This window comes from Sphaeramia orbicularis, chromosome 4 (genome assembly GCF_902148855.1).
Source record: "Sphaeramia orbicularis chromosome 4, fSphaOr1.1, whole genome shotgun sequence".
Lineage (NCBI taxonomy): Eukaryota > Metazoa > Chordata > Actinopteri > Kurtiformes > Apogonidae > Sphaeramia > Sphaeramia orbicularis.
The window spans coordinates 43,333,400-43,353,108 of NC_043960.1; the positions used below are offsets into that span (position 1 = coordinate 43,333,400).

Below are 19,709 nucleotides of genomic sequence, written 5' to 3' on the forward strand. Positions count from 1 at the left end.
AGCTTCTGCGACTCGCCTCGGAGAACCTCCGGGCAGCCAGTTCCTTCACACTGCGGGTTCGAGTTTGAGGCCGGGGGACCTCCAGCAGAGGGGTTTTCCCCATCCTTCCTTCACGTCTTTTCCGCTCCAGAGCCATCGCAAGCGAGACCAAGACACCCCGTCTTCCCCAGGGGTTCACAAGATGGAGCCAGCTGCGCTTCCGCGTACTCCTGGTCCTGCTCTGAAAAATCAGTCTCATTCACTATTAATCGATTACGCAAAATTAAAATGAAATCGATCTAAGATTGATCAAATCGCTTTTTTACCCAGCCCTATCACCTAATTAATGAAAGTCCATTTATGACTTCCTATCAGTGCTCAATAGTAATACTGATATCTGTAATCATTTCCATGTTATAAACCATCAGACTATGACCAATTATAAATAAAGGCACATTTTCAATAATTTAAAAATTCTTCAAAAATCAGTATTTCTTAAAACTCTGAACAAAACCTGGTGGAATTTGTCCAAAGGAACCTATGTAAAAAATTTGAAATGAATCCAACCAGTAGTTTCGTCAAAAAAAATGTCTGGAGAATGAATTGCTAACGAAGATGACGACAAAAGGCGAAAATGTTGAAAACGACACCAGACACATCGCCCTCACAGTAGCTCATGGCCTATCAGCTAGTGAGATTTAAAGGAGGAAGTCTATCTGATCAGCTCCCTCTGTTGATTTCTTGCATGTACTGATGAAAGCACCAATGTCATTTTGTGATTATCCACTAACCATAATTATAGATATTATATTCCATTTACGCAATTACATCCTCCTGAATAGTACACACTGGAACTATAAGAGGTACTAATGTCACCTTCTGTGTTTGGACTAGGGATGGACGATAAAACAATAATGATATATATCGCAATATAACTTTTCCTCGATAGAAATATGAGAGATGCTCGATACAATTTTGATAGAATTCATTCTTTCATGTTTTGACAGACATGAGAACAGCCAATTATAGTTAAGTAGCGCCACACTGAACCGATCACGCTAGAACCACAGCAAGTTAGGTTGATGCACACAGCACAGGCGTAAGAGCAGCCGCAGCACACACGCTAATGTTTGGGCTGCAGTGGGAGGCAGTGAGTGTTCCCTCAGGAGAAAATGTGACCGAGAACTTGGGTGACCGGGTTACTGAAAAATAGGGTGCAGCATAGAAGCCGTGAGTCAGACATTCAAAGCATGTTACGTTTCATTTTCTGTTTACACCAGTTATGGCAGTTAAGGAATGACCCCCCCACACTTATATACCCCCAGCATTGTTTCGTAAAGATGGTCTGTTTGTGTTCTCTTTTAAAACTTGAAAGCTTTACCTGCTGGACATACATTTAGTTTAGTTTTAAATATATGTTAAATATGTGTTTTATTTATCTGAAACAGTTGTAAAATGTTCTTCAGCACATCTGTCAAGTTCAACGTCTGACAGAAAATAAATCATATTTAAATCAAAAATAACCTTCTGATGACTTCACAACTAATTTATGAGTAACGGAAAATTTAAGCTGGACAAAAATAGTGATCTGATTTATATTATGATACATATTGATATCATCTAATACGAAAAAAATTATTGTGATATGAGTTTCTTCCGTATCGCTCAGCTCTAGTTCGGACCAAAGTTAATATTACCATAACAAAACAACCACTGGCCATAACAACAGAACTGACACCTTTAGTCCTTTCGTAATCCAGGTCTTAATGGTTTCTTATACAAATAGAAAATATTTATGTTTCAGCTGATACATAATGTCTGTATTTCTTTTTGTTTGTTTCTTTTTTTTTTTTTCTTTACCATCAAATTGATTTCAGTGGAATTAATCCCCAACCTTTTACCATGTTGGAGTCAAGCGTTGCCCACTGAGCAACAAAGGAAAGAATAATTTAGCCTTTGAAGCAAGCAGGTCTAGTCCTACAACCTGAAGCAATCCTGTTGCTTTGCATATTTTCTGGCTGCAGTTCTCTGAATGTGAAGCAGCCTATTTGTAGTTAAAAATGAAGCTGAGCGACATGCCGTGGGGAGCAGGCTACAAAGCGACAGGTCATTTTTAACAGCGCCGGGCTAGCTTCCCATAAGTGCTGCAATCAGATTTCTGATGGTTTTTTATGCTCGCTCATTCGTAGTAGCATAGCAAAATGTCGATTCTTTTTTTTTTTGTCTCTTTCCCACCTGACCCATTATGCAGCCTGCTGAGAAATAATGAGATTTTGTCCCTATTTGGGTTTGATGCTTGCTGTGCTCTAACACACAACCAGGCCATCCACCACTGCCTGGGGAATGTACTGTGGAAAGAATTACAATAAGGACTAATAGCAACATGCACACGAGAGGAAAGGATCAAGGTGTAGCTTTCTGTGTGAAGCCGGAAGGAGTTCTTTATACAACAGTGATACTTACATATATTGTCATGGCCATGATCGTCTTCAGGAAGCTAACCTGATGCCTCACTAAACCTGTTAACCTTATTGACCCACAACATGTTCAGTGTCTGGAACTCCCTTGTTGTTGTACTTGTTGTCATTTACTATTCATTCGTCTTGATTCAGTCTCTACACTCAGTACTTTTTTTTTATTGTTAAGGCTGAGCAACATGGCCACAAATTGTTATAATGTTAAATGCTTTCATATCAGTTTGGAAGAAGCTAGACTTTTAATCACGGAAGACATAATAAATGATATAGAGCAAATCAAAATGGAATCCACTTATTGGACACAACAAGATGAAAGTCATGTATGCTGCCTGTCGCAACATTCAATCAAAATGAAGAAAAAGAGTGAGTTATCAGATATGATGAAAACAATGTATATGTACTATCAAACTATACTATACTATAAAACTGAAATTTCTGTTCATCGTCAAAATTGACATTAGTAAAACTGAATGAAACAAGAAAACACTTGGACAAAACAAGTAGGACATTTCTAAAATCAACAGGTAACACACACACACACACACACACACATATATATATATATATATATATATATATATGTGTGTGTATATATATATATGTGTGTGTATATATATATATATGTGTGTGTATATATATATGTGTGTGTGTGTATATATATGTGTGTATATATATATGTGTGTATATATATGTGTGTATATATATATGTGTGTATATATATATATGTGTATATATATATGTGTGTGTGTATATATATATATATATATATATATATATATATATATATATATATATGTATATATATATGTATATATGTATATATATATACATGTGTGTATATATATATATATATATATATATATATATGTGTATATATATATATATGGGATGTAACGATAACCGATATAATGATAAACTGTGGTAAAATTTCCAATGGTTAGTATTACCGTTTAAATTCTGATTATTATGATAACTGTGTTCGATTACTGCACCTAGAAGACTCACGGTACTGTTCATTTCCTGAAGAAGCAGCGGCACACCAGGCATGTGTGCGCAGTTTGTAATGTTTGGCCTCTGAAAACATGGCTAAAGGCACCTGCACAGACAGAGCTCCAGAGATTCGGGGATTGCGGCTCCTGCAGGGACCTGGTCCGACGGAGAACGCACCCGGTCTGTCCGACTGCGGGTCTGTCAGAGCGCGCGAGCGCACAGGCCTGGTCTGTCGGAGCCCATGTGCACGGACCCAGTCTGTCCGACTGAGGGTCAGTCCGAACAAGCACGTGCACGGACTCGGTCTGTCCTAGCAAGTGAATGCACAGACCCGGTCTACACTAGTGTTAACCCCTCCCCGGCCCCCAATTCAGATCCTCACCCAACATTGAAACCGTCTGAATATAGATACTCAGGACAAACTCCTGTCGGTTCAAATGGGCCCAAATGAGTGAACTGAAAAAAGGAGAGGGGGCTTTATGAACTGAAGGACATTCAACAGGAAATCCACTGACTGACCTCCAGAGGAACTGGACCATATGACACTGTTGTGGTTTGTCAGTCTCTCACAAGGAGTGAACCACTGACCAGTCTGGATCCGATCAGCCTAACATGTTTTAAAATCCTCATTCTTTCAGAATATTTACATTTGTTCATTAAATAGTTCACAAAAATATGACTGTGTTTCACTTTCTGTTTGTATGTACAATAGTGTATATGTGTGACACTGTGAATGATTTGATTTGGAAAATGTTCAAACAAACTCCACTAAGACCTGTCCAATTACTTTTTTTCACACTCAAAAACACCTCAGGAATCAATAGGAGAATTGATAAGGAATTGGATTGATAAGCAGAACTGATAATGCCATTGATATTGATCAAATCCTATCAGTTCCCACCCCTGGTGCAGATATCTCGTGGCCATAAGGGGCCAACTTTAATGCACATTTGTATGTTTGTTATTTACATGTTATTACTTGAATGTTTCTGCAACAGAAAGTACATTGTGCATGTTACTTTATGAGGGGTTTTTTTTTGAAAATACAACTTGGTTATATTATGTCAGTGTGTGTATAAGTACTTTTTGAACATTTTGAGCACATTTCAACAATACCGCGATAATAATGATAACCGTGATAATTTTGGTCACAATAACTGTGATATGAAATTTTCATGTCATTACATCCCTAATATATATATATATATATATATATATATATATATATTAGGGATGCACCGATACGAGTATCAGGCATCGACTCCAATACTCAGTTCGCATACTCGTAAAAGATATCCGATACAAATGCACCGATACCACTTACGGCCGTGTGACATTCACAGTTCAGTGCAGCAGGTACGCAGCGGTGGAATAATGTGTGAAGAGTGTGGAGATTTTTCAAAATAAATGACAGTGATAAAAGTAACGCTGACTGCAAGTAACGTTAAAGACACAGACAGATATGGACGCAGCATTCTGTCCATCCTCTGCGTACATTCTATCCATTTTCCAGGTGCTGGCAGATGCGTACCCAGACAGAGTCAGACACCGGGAGTACAGAGCAGTGCGGACCACCGCCAGTGGAAGTGAAAACTAAACTTATCACTCATTTCTCTTTTCTCTACCTGCTGAAACTTCACTTTTAAACCTTACTAGCGAAAACGCTGCAATATTAGTATCACATTAGTGTTGCCTCTGTAACCTCCATGTTTGTTATTACTGACTTTCTTCTTCTTCTTCTCAAAAAAACTTTACTCTTCTTCGTGGTATTTGTCCAGTATGGTTAATTCAGAGCGGTGCCCCCTGGTGGATTAATTGAGAAACGCTCATTCCAATGCATTAAATGTCAGTAGCAGCACCTTGTTCCAGTCAGACTAATGACAACGACAATAAAGCACATTTACAAACGGAACTAAGAATTGGAATGGGATTATTAAGTACTCATATCGGTACTCGGTATCGGCAAGTACTCAAATGTAAGTACTCGTACTCATACTCGGTCTGGAAAGAAGTGGTATCGGTGCATCCCTAATATACATATATTTGATGGGTCGAGTTGCAGTAAGAAAGCTATTGCTGAGACTTCAGAAAAAGAGGCTTGCCTGGGCTATGAAACACCGCCAGTGGACTACTGAAGACTGGAAGAAGGTGTTATGGACTGATCAAACCTGCAACTGGAAGTCTTCTCTTCACAGTTGAAACTGAGACTTGCTTACTACGATCACTATTGAGCTGTGCTTGAAGCTGTTATCCTGTGAGTCGCCTATCACGCAAGCAGTTGACTCTGAGAAACTTGTCTTCTGATTCTGTTGTGGCTTTGGCTCTGCCAGACCTCTTCCTGTCAGCATTTCCCCCAGTTTCTGAGTGCCTTTGGATGGTAAAGGAAACTGAACTTACTGACACCTTGACTTTCTTGGCAATTTCTCTGTAGGAAAGACCTACATTTTTAAGTGTTAATCGTTAATTGCCTTTTCCTCGCCATTTATAGACTAACACAGTACTTTCTGCAGTACAGTACTGTTCAAATAATGCTCACAATGGTATGTACCAAAGTGTGTTCCAACACTACTTTTATGCAGACAGAGGGGGTTGGAAGTAATTAAGAAACATTGGGACACCTGTAGGAATTGGTAGCATCAACTTTCGGGGCTTGATCAACCTCCATTGCTGCAGAACTGCTTTAAGTTGTTAACCCATTTCTTGTTTGCCTTTTTGTATAATTCTGAAATACACATTATTTTTCAGTTTTCTTTAACCTTACTTTTTTTTTTTTTTTTACCTATCAGTTCACTGCTTACCTTTGTACCATTTCAAGCTGTTCATTGGACTTGAACTGCTTGAATTTCAATACAAAATTGGAAAAATTGGGGTGTTCTAAAACTTTTGACCGGTAGTGTGTGTGTATACAGGGTGGGGAAGCAAAATTTACAATATTTTGAGGCAGGGATTGAAAGACAGTGTATGACCAATTAGTTTATTGAAAGTCATGAGAATTTATTTGCCACAAGAAAATTTACATAATAGAGAATGTTTTTATTCTATGTGTCCTCCTTCTTTCTCAATAACTGCCTTCACACGCTTCCTGAAACTTGCGCAAGTGTTCCTCAAATATTCGGGTGACAACTTCTCCCATTCTTCTTTAATAATATCTTCCAGACTTTCTCGTAATAGTTTTGCTCATAGTCATTCTCTTCTTTCCATTATAAACAGTCTTTATGGACACTCCAACTATTTTTGAAATCTCCTTTGGTGTGACGAGTGCATTCAGCAAATCACACACTCTTTGACGTTTGCTTTCCTGATTACTCATATGGGCAAAAGTTTGTGAAAAGGTATGGATAATAGTGTTAGGTATGATTATGACATCAATATATGTTTAGTTTCAAAACAATTGACATAGTGCCTGCTGAGAAAAAACAACTAAATATTCATTGTAAATTTTGCTTCCCCACCCTGTATATATAAATGTAAATGTAAATGGAAGTATATGACTTATTATGTGACATAATTGTTATTCCGATGGTGGCATATAAATTAATAAATAAGGAAAAATCTGCATTTTCTGGGTGAAAACAGCTCAAAATGCTGATACATGTTGACTTTTTGTAATGAAATTTGTACCAAAAATGTCCATCAATGTTCTGCCTGTTCTAACCACTCGTGTATTTTCTGATGGGCTGAACTGAGTCCTTTTTCCTGTCCCATTCTGAACCAGTGGTCTCACATTGGAACAGTGATTTTGCTTCATAAAATATAACTCTAGAGAGGGTGGAGTTACAAAAAAAATTCATATTCCGATAGTGACATGAATTGTGACATAAATAATATAATATTGCAGTTAAAATCACTACTTGTTGCAGTCCAAGCCTGTTTATATGTGGTACTTTATGATGTTGGGTTGAAAGTAACCACCACTGTCATATTTTGTTATTAATTTATTCATAGTTTATTAAACAGGGACAAATTGAATATGTATAGATGAATTGAGATCAGAAATTAAATGTAAATATCAGTGTTTGTAGCAAATGGTAATTTGTGACACATGAGTGACAACAGCTGTGTCCACAACTTTTGCAGTGAAAACATTTATTACCACGCTACAACTGAGTAATAAAACAGTATAGATGATTATCACAGTATAATTTTCCATCACCTTTGCTATTTTGTCTTTATTTGTTTACACTGTCAAGTAAAACAAATAATTGTTAAATGTTTTGTCTAATTTTGTTGATTTCGCCTCTAAATTTATAAAATATTACACTTATTTGTCATGTTCACAACCACAAACAACTACTTTTTTATCCTTTGACACAGAACCATAATCGATATTGACTGATGTGGAAATTTTTTCATCATGACAACATTGCTCAGCCCTTCGTCCACACATGGTTTCTGATGTGCATAATAGTGGTTTGGCTTTAGAGGAACATGAGGTCAAAAAGAGGGAATTAAAGAGCCAACACCACGACAAAGCAGTGTAATAACATTTATACAAGCGTGATTTATTTCAGCATTAGAAAGCAGGTTTATACAATTGCACCCAAATTGAAGGTAACAATAACTATTGCTGAAATAATAAAACACAAGCAGTTTGACTCGGCCGTGTGTCATCCATCAAAAAGCTACTGCGGCGAACAACACAGGATCCTCTGGCTTGTGGAAATAACTCTTCAGGTTGCTTTGGCAGTGTAAAGGTCCCGCTGGTGCCAGACAAAGGACAGAATGAGCCTGGGTTATGTTCATAGAAGCTTTAATAAGGGTGTGTCGACTTCCATTTATGGCTAATTGTGGTGGTGTGTGTGTGTGTGTGTGTGTGTGTTAGGCTTGTGTGCAGCTGCATAATTTTATAGTGACTGAGATGTATAACAGAACAGTGAAAGGATGTGTTTAGAAATCTGGAAAGAAGAATGTATTTGTATGCTTCTTCTTTTGTGCATGCACAGTTTTAGGCTGGAATCTGGCCATTTTATGCATTTGGCTTCTTGTGAGTGAAAATCTGCAACACATTTCTTATTTGGATGTCGTAAAATAGTCTTGTGTTTCCTGTAGCTCATCTTTTCACTCAGTTCTTACTTTTTCCCCTCTCATTTTTTTCTTTTCTCTTTTTGGCAGGCTTCATCACAGCAGCTGAAATTCACAACCTCTGACTCCTGCGACAGGATCAAGGATGAGTTCCAGTTTCTTCAAGCACAATACCACAGGTGCAAATAAAACACACTGACTGGAGGGAGAAGTGCTTACATACAACAGCTTGATAAGAGCAGCTCTTTGTAATAAAAGAGGGCATCTTGAGGCTATACATGTAATACTTGGTGTTTTTCTAACTCGAGCTACAGTGTTAAACTGCAGAACTTGCTGCAAACTGTTTGCAACAACCTATGTTTGTTTTACCCCCACCCGCCCCAGATAGATAGACCAGGAATTCCATCCATCCTTCTGTGCTTCTGTCCGAGATTTTTGTCCAACCGATTTCTCGGAAGAATCTGTTCACCCGATTCTTTTCAAATTTCACACTCATGTACTTAATCAGTAGGAGAGGGACAGTGCGGTTTGATGGCTGAATTTCAATATTTAAACATATTTTCATTTTTGTTTATCTTTTACAAATTTTTGAAAATTTCAACTTGGAAAAACCTATTCATTTGATTCTTCTCGAATTTCACACACGTTCTTTACATGTACCTTTCTCACAATTTTTGCATTTTTTACACATTTTTTAAAAGTGTTTCAAAAGATTGTAAGTTAAGACTCAAAATGAATCCCTGGTAGGCAGGATATCAGTGAGCAGGAGGGGCAAAGTGTTGTGCAACCAGGAAGGGATATTAGTAAGCTCCTCCTACTTTTTCCACTTGTTTTATATCATGATGTAGTTGTGATGTTAGTGTAAGCTATTTTATAATAACACTATAGACACTTAAACGTTCAAGTATTTTAATGGAGATTAAACTTGGATTATTTTCTGCCCTAGATGTCATTTTAAGACCAATGGCTCAACTTTTTGGATGGAAGAGCAGTGTGTTAGGCAGTGAGCCGTGCACTCAGGATTTGGACGGTTAATTTTCGAAAAGGGCAGCCAAAAAAATGGTGCACAGCTTGCTTACCTTGTCACGGGTATTACCATGTTGAAATGCAAGTGGCTGGACCAATACTGTTTTTCAACGGGGACGGTACCCCACGTAACGATCCCGTTTAAGACCCCTGCCCCCACCCCCCTTGCAAATTTGTTTTCGGCTGGGAATACCATACACCCCCTCCATCGCTCGTCCAAAATTTTTTGGGGACGGGGGGTGGGGGGGTGGCAGGAGGCTCATGATGCATTTGCGCTATGCGCATTGCTTTTACACCCATGGGAATATTACACGCCCGTTTTTTTTTTTTAAAAACACAACCTGTACATACTATGAAACAGTATGGCTTTTTATTTTGAATTGATAATTCATACATTGTCGTATATTTTATCTTTTACACTGTACAGCATTGCATTAAGACTTATTTTGGATGTGACCTCAACCAAACTTGCAGGTATGAAACCTCCCCTCAGACTATGGCACAGACCGATCATTTTTGGTGCATCCAGGACAGGTCACTCTTCAGTCCATATCAAACTACACTGTGGTGAAGATTCTCAGACCACTTTGACAAAGATGACACAAGTTTGTTGTTACCAATAAGCAAAGGAAGAAGAAAAAAAACAACTGACCTTCAGACATGAGTCTATCTATAAACCAGTCATTGTCAAGTAGAACATGGTGCAGCACATATAGATAGGGACAGCAGAATATATATCACACAAAGTTGTTTAGTCTGTGTCCAAAATTGCTGTTTGAAAGCAGTACTAACTGGTCAAATGTATTCAATGTTTAAAAAAAAACCCCACTGGCATATGAAATGGCCTTAGTCTCAGAGATTCAACATTTTCCCAAAGAGCACAGCTCTTTCTGCTCTAAATATCTTAACATGTAAAATAAATATGTAGGATTGTGTCTTGAGCTTGAAGGACAGCTCAGAAATTGACTGTGATAAAATGAAAGACGTCTGCCTTTGTTTCAGCTGCACCTCAACTCGTCCACCACACACACCACACAGAGGAAACATCCTTTATTGACTCATACCTAAATCAATCTCGTTTACCCTCAGCTATTGATCTCTCTTTACTGCTTAAATACAGCTTCAGTGCCAGAAGTCTGAGGCACTTCCAAAGAGCCTGGACTGACCTCAACTGATGTGTTTGATAGCAGTTATAGAGGGGGGCGCCACAGGGTCTGCATCGCAGCGAGAGATCCTCTCTTTGTGAGAGTTGAGTCTTTGAAGCCCGCTTTCCTTCCTGAGGAGGTTGGTTTGTTCTTCAGTACCTGTTCTCCCAGAACCTTCCAGAGGCTTTCCTTTGCCAGTTACAGAGACAGGCGAAGGCAGATGAAAGCCTGGCATATTGTGTGCAAAATCCCTGCTCCGGTCTGATCGCTCTTGTTTGCAGAGGATTCTGAAGCAGTAATAACACCCCGCACGTCTTTTTCCTCGCCTTTGGTTTCTGTAATTCCCACAACGGTGAGCAGCACCGTTTAACCCTCTTCAGAGAGCCAGGGCGCAGTTGAAAGAATACCTTTTTTGTCTGAGTGTACAGAACATGCATACAGTGTCTATTGACTCAGGATGGGAGGTGGGGGCTGGAGGTGGGGTGGGGGGCTTGGAAGCCACAGACGAGGCTTTGTAGCGCTCTGCTGCTGTGTTGTGCCTGTCTGTTGCTGAAGCCTTTAAAAGGCAAATGTACCGCAGGCGTTCCCCGGGGTATAGTAGCAAGCATTGTAGCCGTCGCTGTCTTCCTCTTCCCGTCCCCACCCTCCCACCCCCACCCGTCGTCTTTCCCCACCTCCTCTCCCCTCCCCTCGTTCACATGCATAAATAGATCAGGGAATACATAAATCAAAATAAAGATGACAGCAGGAGCGATTTAGAGACGGAAGAATCGGCAATAAAACTCCATCAAAGTGTCGTTTGAGATCAGCGGAGCGGGCCTGGGGGCTGCCTTGCACCAATCAGAAGAGGCACAAAGCCAATCCCAGGTAGGCTGACAGCGGGGAGGCCGTTGTCATGACAACCCACCACACAGCCTACGCATGTACACAATGATAACGGGAAGGGTTTATGTAGGTGGATAGGGAAGCGTTTTGGATAAGTGGCAGCTGCTCATGCATGTCGAAAAAAGGTGGTACAAAAAGCCCCAATCCCAAGACAGACAGACTCTATCCCCCCATGAGTGCAAATCAGTCATGTTTATGGGTTTAAGGTGAGGATTTAAGGTTGATGTCTGTCAGGTTAGATATTTGTTGCATGCAATGGCATCAGCAATATGGCTAAAACCCTCTAACACAGCATATGCAGTTTTAAATCATGGTAGTGCAGTATCACTAATTATTATATGAGTAAATGGTTTAAAATCACTATTCTGTACTTAATCACATTTAATCAGTTTGGTCTTTTATTTTGAATGTCTATACAAAGAAAAAGAACTCCCTCACATAAGATAACACTTAGATAAAAAGGAAAAACCTCATTGTACCATTCTTTCAAAAAGGAAGTCAGAGCAATAATTTCCAGTACTCCATTTTTTATGTGATATATAATATAATATAAACACCCCTCGTTACACACAAATCAGTATTGCAAATGCGACTTTTCCTGCAGGATTTGCTCATCTTTCATTTCCTAAAGCTGACAAAACACTGTTAAAATTTCACTGCCTCTGTCATGTTTTGTTCTACATTATCTTCCTGGGGCAACATAAACTCCACACCAACTGTTGCTCTGTCGCTAAAGAGGCCTGCTTCCTAGATCACTGCACCTCTGTGAATCAGCTGGATTCACAGGATCATGAGAGAATCCAGGCCTGATAGGTTACGTAGCCTGCTAAGGGATAGCTCTCACAGTGTTGACACATCTCTACTGTTGCACTGTTTATACCATTATATATGGTCAGTGTAAAGGCGCCAAATGCTGCATTGATGTTTCGAATGTTGATTAAGCATCTTTATTGACTGGTCAAGCTCAGAGAGGATTCTGCATTTTATCAGTAGTAAACACCATTTACAACTTGCAGTCACATTTTTCAAATTTACTGTTAAATCTCTACAACTATAAAAGAATTGAGATAAGTGAACATATGTATAAATTTAACGCAGAGGCACAAAACTTATCTTTAAATATCAAGATATGTCAACAGGCCCAAACAGAATTTGTTCTTTTTTTTTCAGTTTTCAACATTGTTCCATGACAAAATGATTGTCTGCTTCAGTTGGATTCATTATCTGTCAAGGATTATCCATTTAATGTGATAATTATAATGTTCTCAGAAAGTGTGGAAATCAAACTCATTTTCTTTATTCATGCCTTATTTGTGTTACCAAGAAGAGACAAGTAATTATTTAGTCCTGTTTTAATTACACTGGTATTTACATTTGTTTGCCCATTTAAAACATAATTGTACAAGTCAAGAAAGATGCATTTTATTGTATCATAGTAAGTATCAAACACATAAATACAGACCACATACCCAAATGTCACAGAAATGACATCATTGTAATTGTGTGTCTTCAAGATCCTGTCAGTCGCTAATAATGTCTCTGTAGCTTCAATATGACCTTTCAGGGTGCCCCACTAATATAATGGAAGGCGAAACACTGCTCCGCTAACATGTAGCGAACTAGTTACATTCATGTGCATCTCTGTAAGCGAATGGTTTCACTTCTCTTTTTTTTTTTTTAACATGTCTTGTCCAGCATGGTATCACTTCTCTATTGACAACCAGTTTTCTCTGACTGTTTGTTAGGCTTGAGGTTTAGCAGAGCAAATTTGTCAGCCATGTCAGAAGACACTCATCATGACAAACCACCCAACCTGTCTTAACATCACAAGCTGTCATGTTGTCATATGTCTCATGATCACTTTTAATAGTTGTAGATCTTATCAGGTGGTGTCATAATTTATTAGCCTGTGTAGAGGTCATCTGATTGTCAACATAGATGTTTATTCAGGAAACCAAGACACCATTGGACCAGTGGTGCCTTGTCAATAGTGGGGACTGGGGCGCCATCCCACCTGTCTCACATGAAGAAGAAGATGATAGGAATCTAATACGATAATTTTACTAATACGTGAATATTTTAACAAACAAGCTATACATGATATAGCCCATGAGTATCATGTATAGTCTGCATTCAAATGTAGTTTAAAAATGTTATCGGTTTAGTCAGCAGTCATGTCACGTATTTCCTGTTTTGGATGCAAAAATTTGTGTCTGAGGCTCTCCATTTTACCATAATAGACTCTCATTATAAATAGCACGTGTGTAGTAGACCCCCTCCAATACAAGAGATAGGAGAACCTCGGGGTGCAAAAATTTGAGCCCAAGCACCACCCACAGGAGTAAACGTCACATCCCAAAAAGAATCAAGACCTTCCTCAGAAATACAGGGTGGGGAAGCAAAATTTACAATGAACATTTAGTTGTTTTTTCTCAGCAGGCACTATGTCAATTGTTTTGAAACCAAACATATATTGATGTCATAATCATACCTAACACTATTATCCGTACCTTTTCAGAAACTTTTGCCCATATGAGTAATCAGGAAAGCAAATGTCAAAGAGTGTGTGATTTGCTGAATGCACTCGTCACACCAAAGGAGATTTCAAAAATAGTTGGAGTGTCCATAAAGACTGTTTATAATGGAAAGAAGAGAATGACTATGAGCAAAACTATTACGAGAAAGTCTGGAAGATACTATTAAAGAAGAATGGGAGAAGTTGTCACCCCAATATTTGAGGAACACTTGCGCAAGTTTCAGGAAGCGTGTGAAGGCAGTTATTGAGAAAGAAGGAGGACACACAGAATAAAAACATTTTCTATTATGTAAATTTTCTTGTGGCAAATAAATTCTCATGACTTTCAATAAACTAATTGGTCATACACTGTCTTTCAATCCCTGCCTCAAAATATTGTAAATTTTGCTTCCCCACCCTGTACAATATCTCAAGTTCGTCTAAACCAGGGGTGAACACACTTTTTTGGCTTATGAATTAGTTTTAAAATGATCAAGATAAAATGATACGTCCATTATGTATTAATATATATGAGTGGATAGGTCAGTAGGTAATACCACTGGTGCATAGCTCAGTGGGTAATACTGATGACTATGATGTGGGTGATTGGGGTTCAAATCCTGGTAGGAGCGCTAACAACGACATAATTTATCCCATAGGCTAACTTCCATTGTTTTTTAATGCTATGTGATCTACCTACTTTACCTTCACTGCTGGTCTAAATGCATTGGCCATATTATCAGTGGAAAAGACACTTGTCAGAGACATGTCTGACTTTAACAATAGAGTCATAGAAAAATGTGCATGTTTGAAGGATAGACTGGTGAAATTTACATACGAAAAAAATAAATGACCGAAAACATACTGTGTATTTTTATTTTAATTTAATATTTTAAAATAGTGGTCCATGTGCTTTGGGATATCCTAGTGGCGATATGTGGTTATAGTGCATCCAAAAACTGACTTGCATACTACACCACACCAAAAAATAATTGCACCAGCCACCACTGTATAGGACACCATTCAACCAGAGAAGGCTCCTGTCCAAGACCCCATGGCTGCAATGTGTTTACACCTCAAATTGGGAATCTTGCATCTTTAGTCAGATCATCTGGGATTATACCACTGAGTCCTAAGTTGGTTTGCAGTTACAGTGTTAAAAAAGTAAAAAAAAAAAAAAAAAGCAATCCAGCCTTAATGTTCTTTAAGATTTATATACATTTCCTGAAAACTGGTGCAGTAGTTTGTGCATAATCTGCTGACAGAAAAAGTCACCCCATCTACAAAGTTTAGTAGTGATAGAACTCAGAGATGAGCACCGAACCAAAGCTGAATAAACTTCAAGCCAATCCTGTAGCTGGTATGATAATTATAGAAGAAGTACAACGTGGTGTGTATGAGTAAGTTCACATCATCGGCAGTAGTGTCGGGCCTGCCAGTTGAGACTAACGGCGATGAAGATTGAGCCAGTGCTCGGTGTAATCGAGCTGTCAGTCGTGTAGACAGCTGAGGAGAACATCCTAGCATAAATATACACACACCATCAAACAAGTTTCAGACTGATCCTAAATCTGAGCCTATCCACCGTGTGCCCGCGCATATCTTTGATCTGAGTCATATCCAGTCCTCGTGTCAGATGATTCCTTGTGAGACAGGCAGGTTGTAACTGGCTGCTTCACTCAGAGACACGGAGGGGATTTTTTTCCCTTTTCTTTTTTTTTTTTAACCTCTGTCTTTTTCATGTGACGATCACGGTGACTTGTTGACGCGTCCTCCTTTGTCCTGTCGCCTCCCGTGACATCAGCGCTGACATGATTACAGCTAATGGCTGTCACAGGGATAGGGGTTGCATGGAATGCTCCGACACTATATTTAGATGTGACTTCTTTTTTACTCAGCTGCCTCATGTCGGATTTAGAAAGCAGACATTTTGGCTAGACTCCTCATTGGAGTTGAAAATGAGTTTGACCTCCTCCTGTCAATTGGCGCGTTGTCAAGCTGGGCGAAAACGCTGCTGTCGGATGTCGATGATGGGGGTGGAAGTGAGGATGATGGTGATGATGATGATGATAGGAGGGGTGGCAATGAGGATAAAGATGGTGGTATTAGTAACCAGGATGATGATGACAAAGGAGATGGTGAGGATGATGAAGACGGTGGAGGTAGTGATGAGGACTGAAGTGATGACAGTGCTGTTAGTGAAAGTGAAGGTAATGATGATGAAGGGGGGTAGAAGTCACCTGGTGTCAGCACTTTAGAGAGAAGACTGTCAAGCTGACTAACAAGGTCTGACTCTTTGCTCGTCCCTCTCCCTCTCTCTCTCTCCAGTTTGAAGCTTGAGTGTGACAAGTTGGCCAGTGAGAAGTCAGAGATGCAACGCCATTATATCATGGTGAGTGGAGGTTCTTCTCTATTTGTGTTTGTGTGTGTGCGTGTTTGAGTGTGAGTGCTTGGTTTGCTTTGTTCACTTGTGTCTATTCATTCATTTTGCAGAAGGGTTTAATATTTTATTTGATGTTTAAATTCCCTTTTATTTTGTTTCCAATCTATCACCACAGATGAAAAGATATGTTTTTTCCTCTGTTTCCACCCCATTGTGTAAAACTGTAACTTCATCCCACCCTGACCTCTGGCCGCATCGCATCGTGGCCTTTGGGGGTGATTGTGGCCACTCTACACGGTGTTCATTTTTTCCACCAGAGCCATCACTGTGCATATTAGGAGGACAGGATGCTCGATACACAAAAAGCATAAAGGACCCAGTCAGGTTTTACAATAAAACAAGTCATGCAAACCCCCAGTCCTATAAAATCACACTATAAACATCAATAATAAACACACCATCGAAATCTCGATATGAAACCGTTACGAGGATTAATATATTTAAGTATTAAACTTAGCTACAAATTTTTAATCCATGTTGTGTAGTACTCCTTAATCGTATCAACTTTGTCTGGTAACACAGGATATTAAAAGCAATTAAAATCAGCAAAAAGAAACTATGTGGCCTTATTATCTATGGCAAAAAAAACAAAACAAAACTCAAGTGAAAATGACTAAATGAGGTCATCCATCCACTGCATGATTGTGGAAATGTCTAGAAAGTCAGCATGACGAACGTCCAGGTATGGATGCACTGTATGTGACAGGAGTAGTTCAAGGACATCCTCCGAATCACAAGACACTTTTGCAGAACCATATGAGGGTCTGAAAGGGTGAGTTTGGTTTTTACCCCTCGGCCACCTTCAGGCTGGAGAGGTATTGTAATCATTTTGTCATCTGTCTGTCCATTCAACAACGTAATCACATTATCTGAAAAATGCATTGACAAATCTGCACCAAATTTATGCTGTGGACTGGGGATGCACCGATACCAGCATCAGGTATTGGTCCGATACTGAGCGCATGTACTAATACTCGTACTTGTAAAAGTGCTCCAATACAAACACACCGATACCACTTGACGGCAGCGTAACGTTCACAGTGCAGCAAGTATGTGGCCGAGGAGTAATGTCAGCAGTGTGGAGATTTTTCAAAATAAATGACGGTGACAAAAGTAACACTGACTGCAAGTTACGTTAAAGAGACAGGCTGATTGGGATGGAGCGTATTGTCCGTCCTTTGTGTACATTCCATATGTAATTCTGTCTGTTTTCCGTGAGCCTGCGGATGCATACCCATACAAAGATCATCATATTATCTTATATTTAAGGCTCTGTGCATACCCAGACGGAGAAGCAGTATCACTGGGAACCGTGGAGGTTAGGGATGCACTGATCCAATATGAGTATCGGGCATCAGCTCAGATACTCAGTGTGTGTACTCGTATATGTACTCATAAAAGTAATCTGATACAAATGCACCGATACCACTTACAGCCGTGTGACATTCACAATTAAGTGCAGCAGGTACACGGTGGTGGAATAATGTGTGGGGAGTGTGAAGAGTGTGGAGATTTTTCAAAATAAATGACGGTGATTGAAGTAACGCTGACTGCAAGTGACGTTAAAGACAGACATATGGACACAGCGTTCTGTCCGTTCACTGCGTACATTCCATCCGTTTTCCAGGTGCTCGCGGATTCGTACTCAGACAGAGAATACTACCGGGAACCATGGAGATAGGGGATATGTTCAAAGAGCGACTGTGTGAGTTAGAGAAAAACTACTGACATATTTATGACAACTACCCAGGGCTGGGTCGGGGGTAAGGAGCAGGTGTGGACCGCCCACAGTGGAAGTGAAAACGAAACTTATCGCTCATTTCTCTTTTCCCTACCTGCTGAAGCTTCGCTTTTAAACCTTACCAGCAAAAACGCTGCAATATTAGTATCACATTAGTGTTACCTCTGTCATCTCCATGTTTGTTATTACTGACTTTCTTCTTCTCAAAAAACTTTACTCTTCTTCGTGGTATTTGTCCAGTATGGTTAATTCAGAGCAGCGCCCCCTGGTGGATTAATTGAGAAATGCTCATTCCAATGCATTAAATGTCAGTAGCAACACCTTGTTCCAGTCAGACTAATGACAATGACAATAAAGCACATTTACAAAAGGAACTAAGAACTGTAATGGTATTATTAAGTACTCGTATTGGTACTCTGTATTGGCAAGTACTCAAATGTAAGTACTCGTGCTCGGTCTAGAAAAAAGTGGTATCGGTGCATCCCTAGTGGAGGTAGCGGATCTTTTCAAAGAGTGACTGTGTGAGTTAGTGAGAAACTACTGATATATTTATGAAAACTACCCTCATCAGTATCGATATCAACATTAGTATCCCCATTAGTATTACCTCCTCTGTTGTCACCATGTTTGTTATTATTGACTTTTTTCTTCTCAAAAAACTTTATCTTTCTTCATGGTATTTGTCCAGTATGGTTAATTAAGAGCGGCGCCCTCTGGTGGATTGATTGAGAAGCGCTCATTCCAACACAATAAATGTCAGTAGCAGCACTTTGGTACAGTCAGACTAATGACAATGACAATAAAGCACATTTTCAAAAGTAACTAAGAACTGTAATGGGATTATTAAGTACTCATATCAGTACTTGGTAATCAAATGTAAGTACGTATATTTGTACTCGGTCTGGAAAAAGTGGTATCTGTGCATCCCTACAGTGGATGCATCTCGGCAGGGAGCTGAAGCCTATTGAAAAGAGGTGACTTTGACCTACTTTTTCAAGGTCAAATGGCGACACGTCCTTTCAACGACATAATCGCATTATCTGAAGAATGCATTGAGATTTCTGCACCAAATTTACACAAAGACAATCTAATGTAAATTATAGGGCAGTAACTTTCAACAGAATCTTACACAATATTTGGCTGAGGGGGATTAAAAGTGTTGTGTTTTTGTATTGTTTTAATACTTGAGAAAGACCCACCTGAAGCCTCTTAAAGGCAAGGCAGGTTTATTTGTGAAGCACAATTCATACGCAGGGCAATTCACAGTGCTTCACAAAAATGGAAAAGAGACCAGTTAAAAACACACATTTACAATTAAAACTTAACCAATAAAACATAAATAATAGTTAATTAAAATAAAGTAAAAGAGGTGAGTGCAGATAGAACACTTTCAGTTGTTATGCACAGTTGAACAGAGCTGTTTTCAGCCTGGACTTAAACATTAAAGCTACTACAGTTCATTGATAAGTCTGTGTTGTTACGTGAC

General features: G+C 39.2%; 1 protein-coding gene and 1 long non-coding RNA gene across 3 annotated transcripts in view; one reads left to right on the forward strand and one right to left on the reverse strand.

The window, feature by feature from the left end:
* LOC115417558 (TLE family member 5-like) overlaps positions 1-19,709 on the forward strand; it is an 89,482-nt gene that overhangs the window by 32,503 nt on the left and 37,270 nt on the right. For both annotated transcript variants that reach the window (XM_030131580.1, XM_030131579.1), the window contains exons 2-3: positions 8,559-8,647; positions 16,368-16,431. In XM_030131580.1, the coding sequence (XP_029987440.1) occupies positions 8,559-8,647; positions 16,368-16,431 (153 nt within the window). The remainder of the gene's footprint in view (positions 1-8,558; positions 8,648-16,367; positions 16,432-19,709) is intronic.
* LOC115417563 (uncharacterized) lies at positions 6,854-17,667 on the reverse strand. Its single transcript, XR_003935178.1, has 3 exons — positions 17,397-17,667; positions 15,364-15,368; positions 6,854-6,866 (listed from the first exon to the last, which is right to left on the reverse strand). It is a non-coding gene; the product is annotated as an uncharacterized LOC115417563 (long non-coding RNA).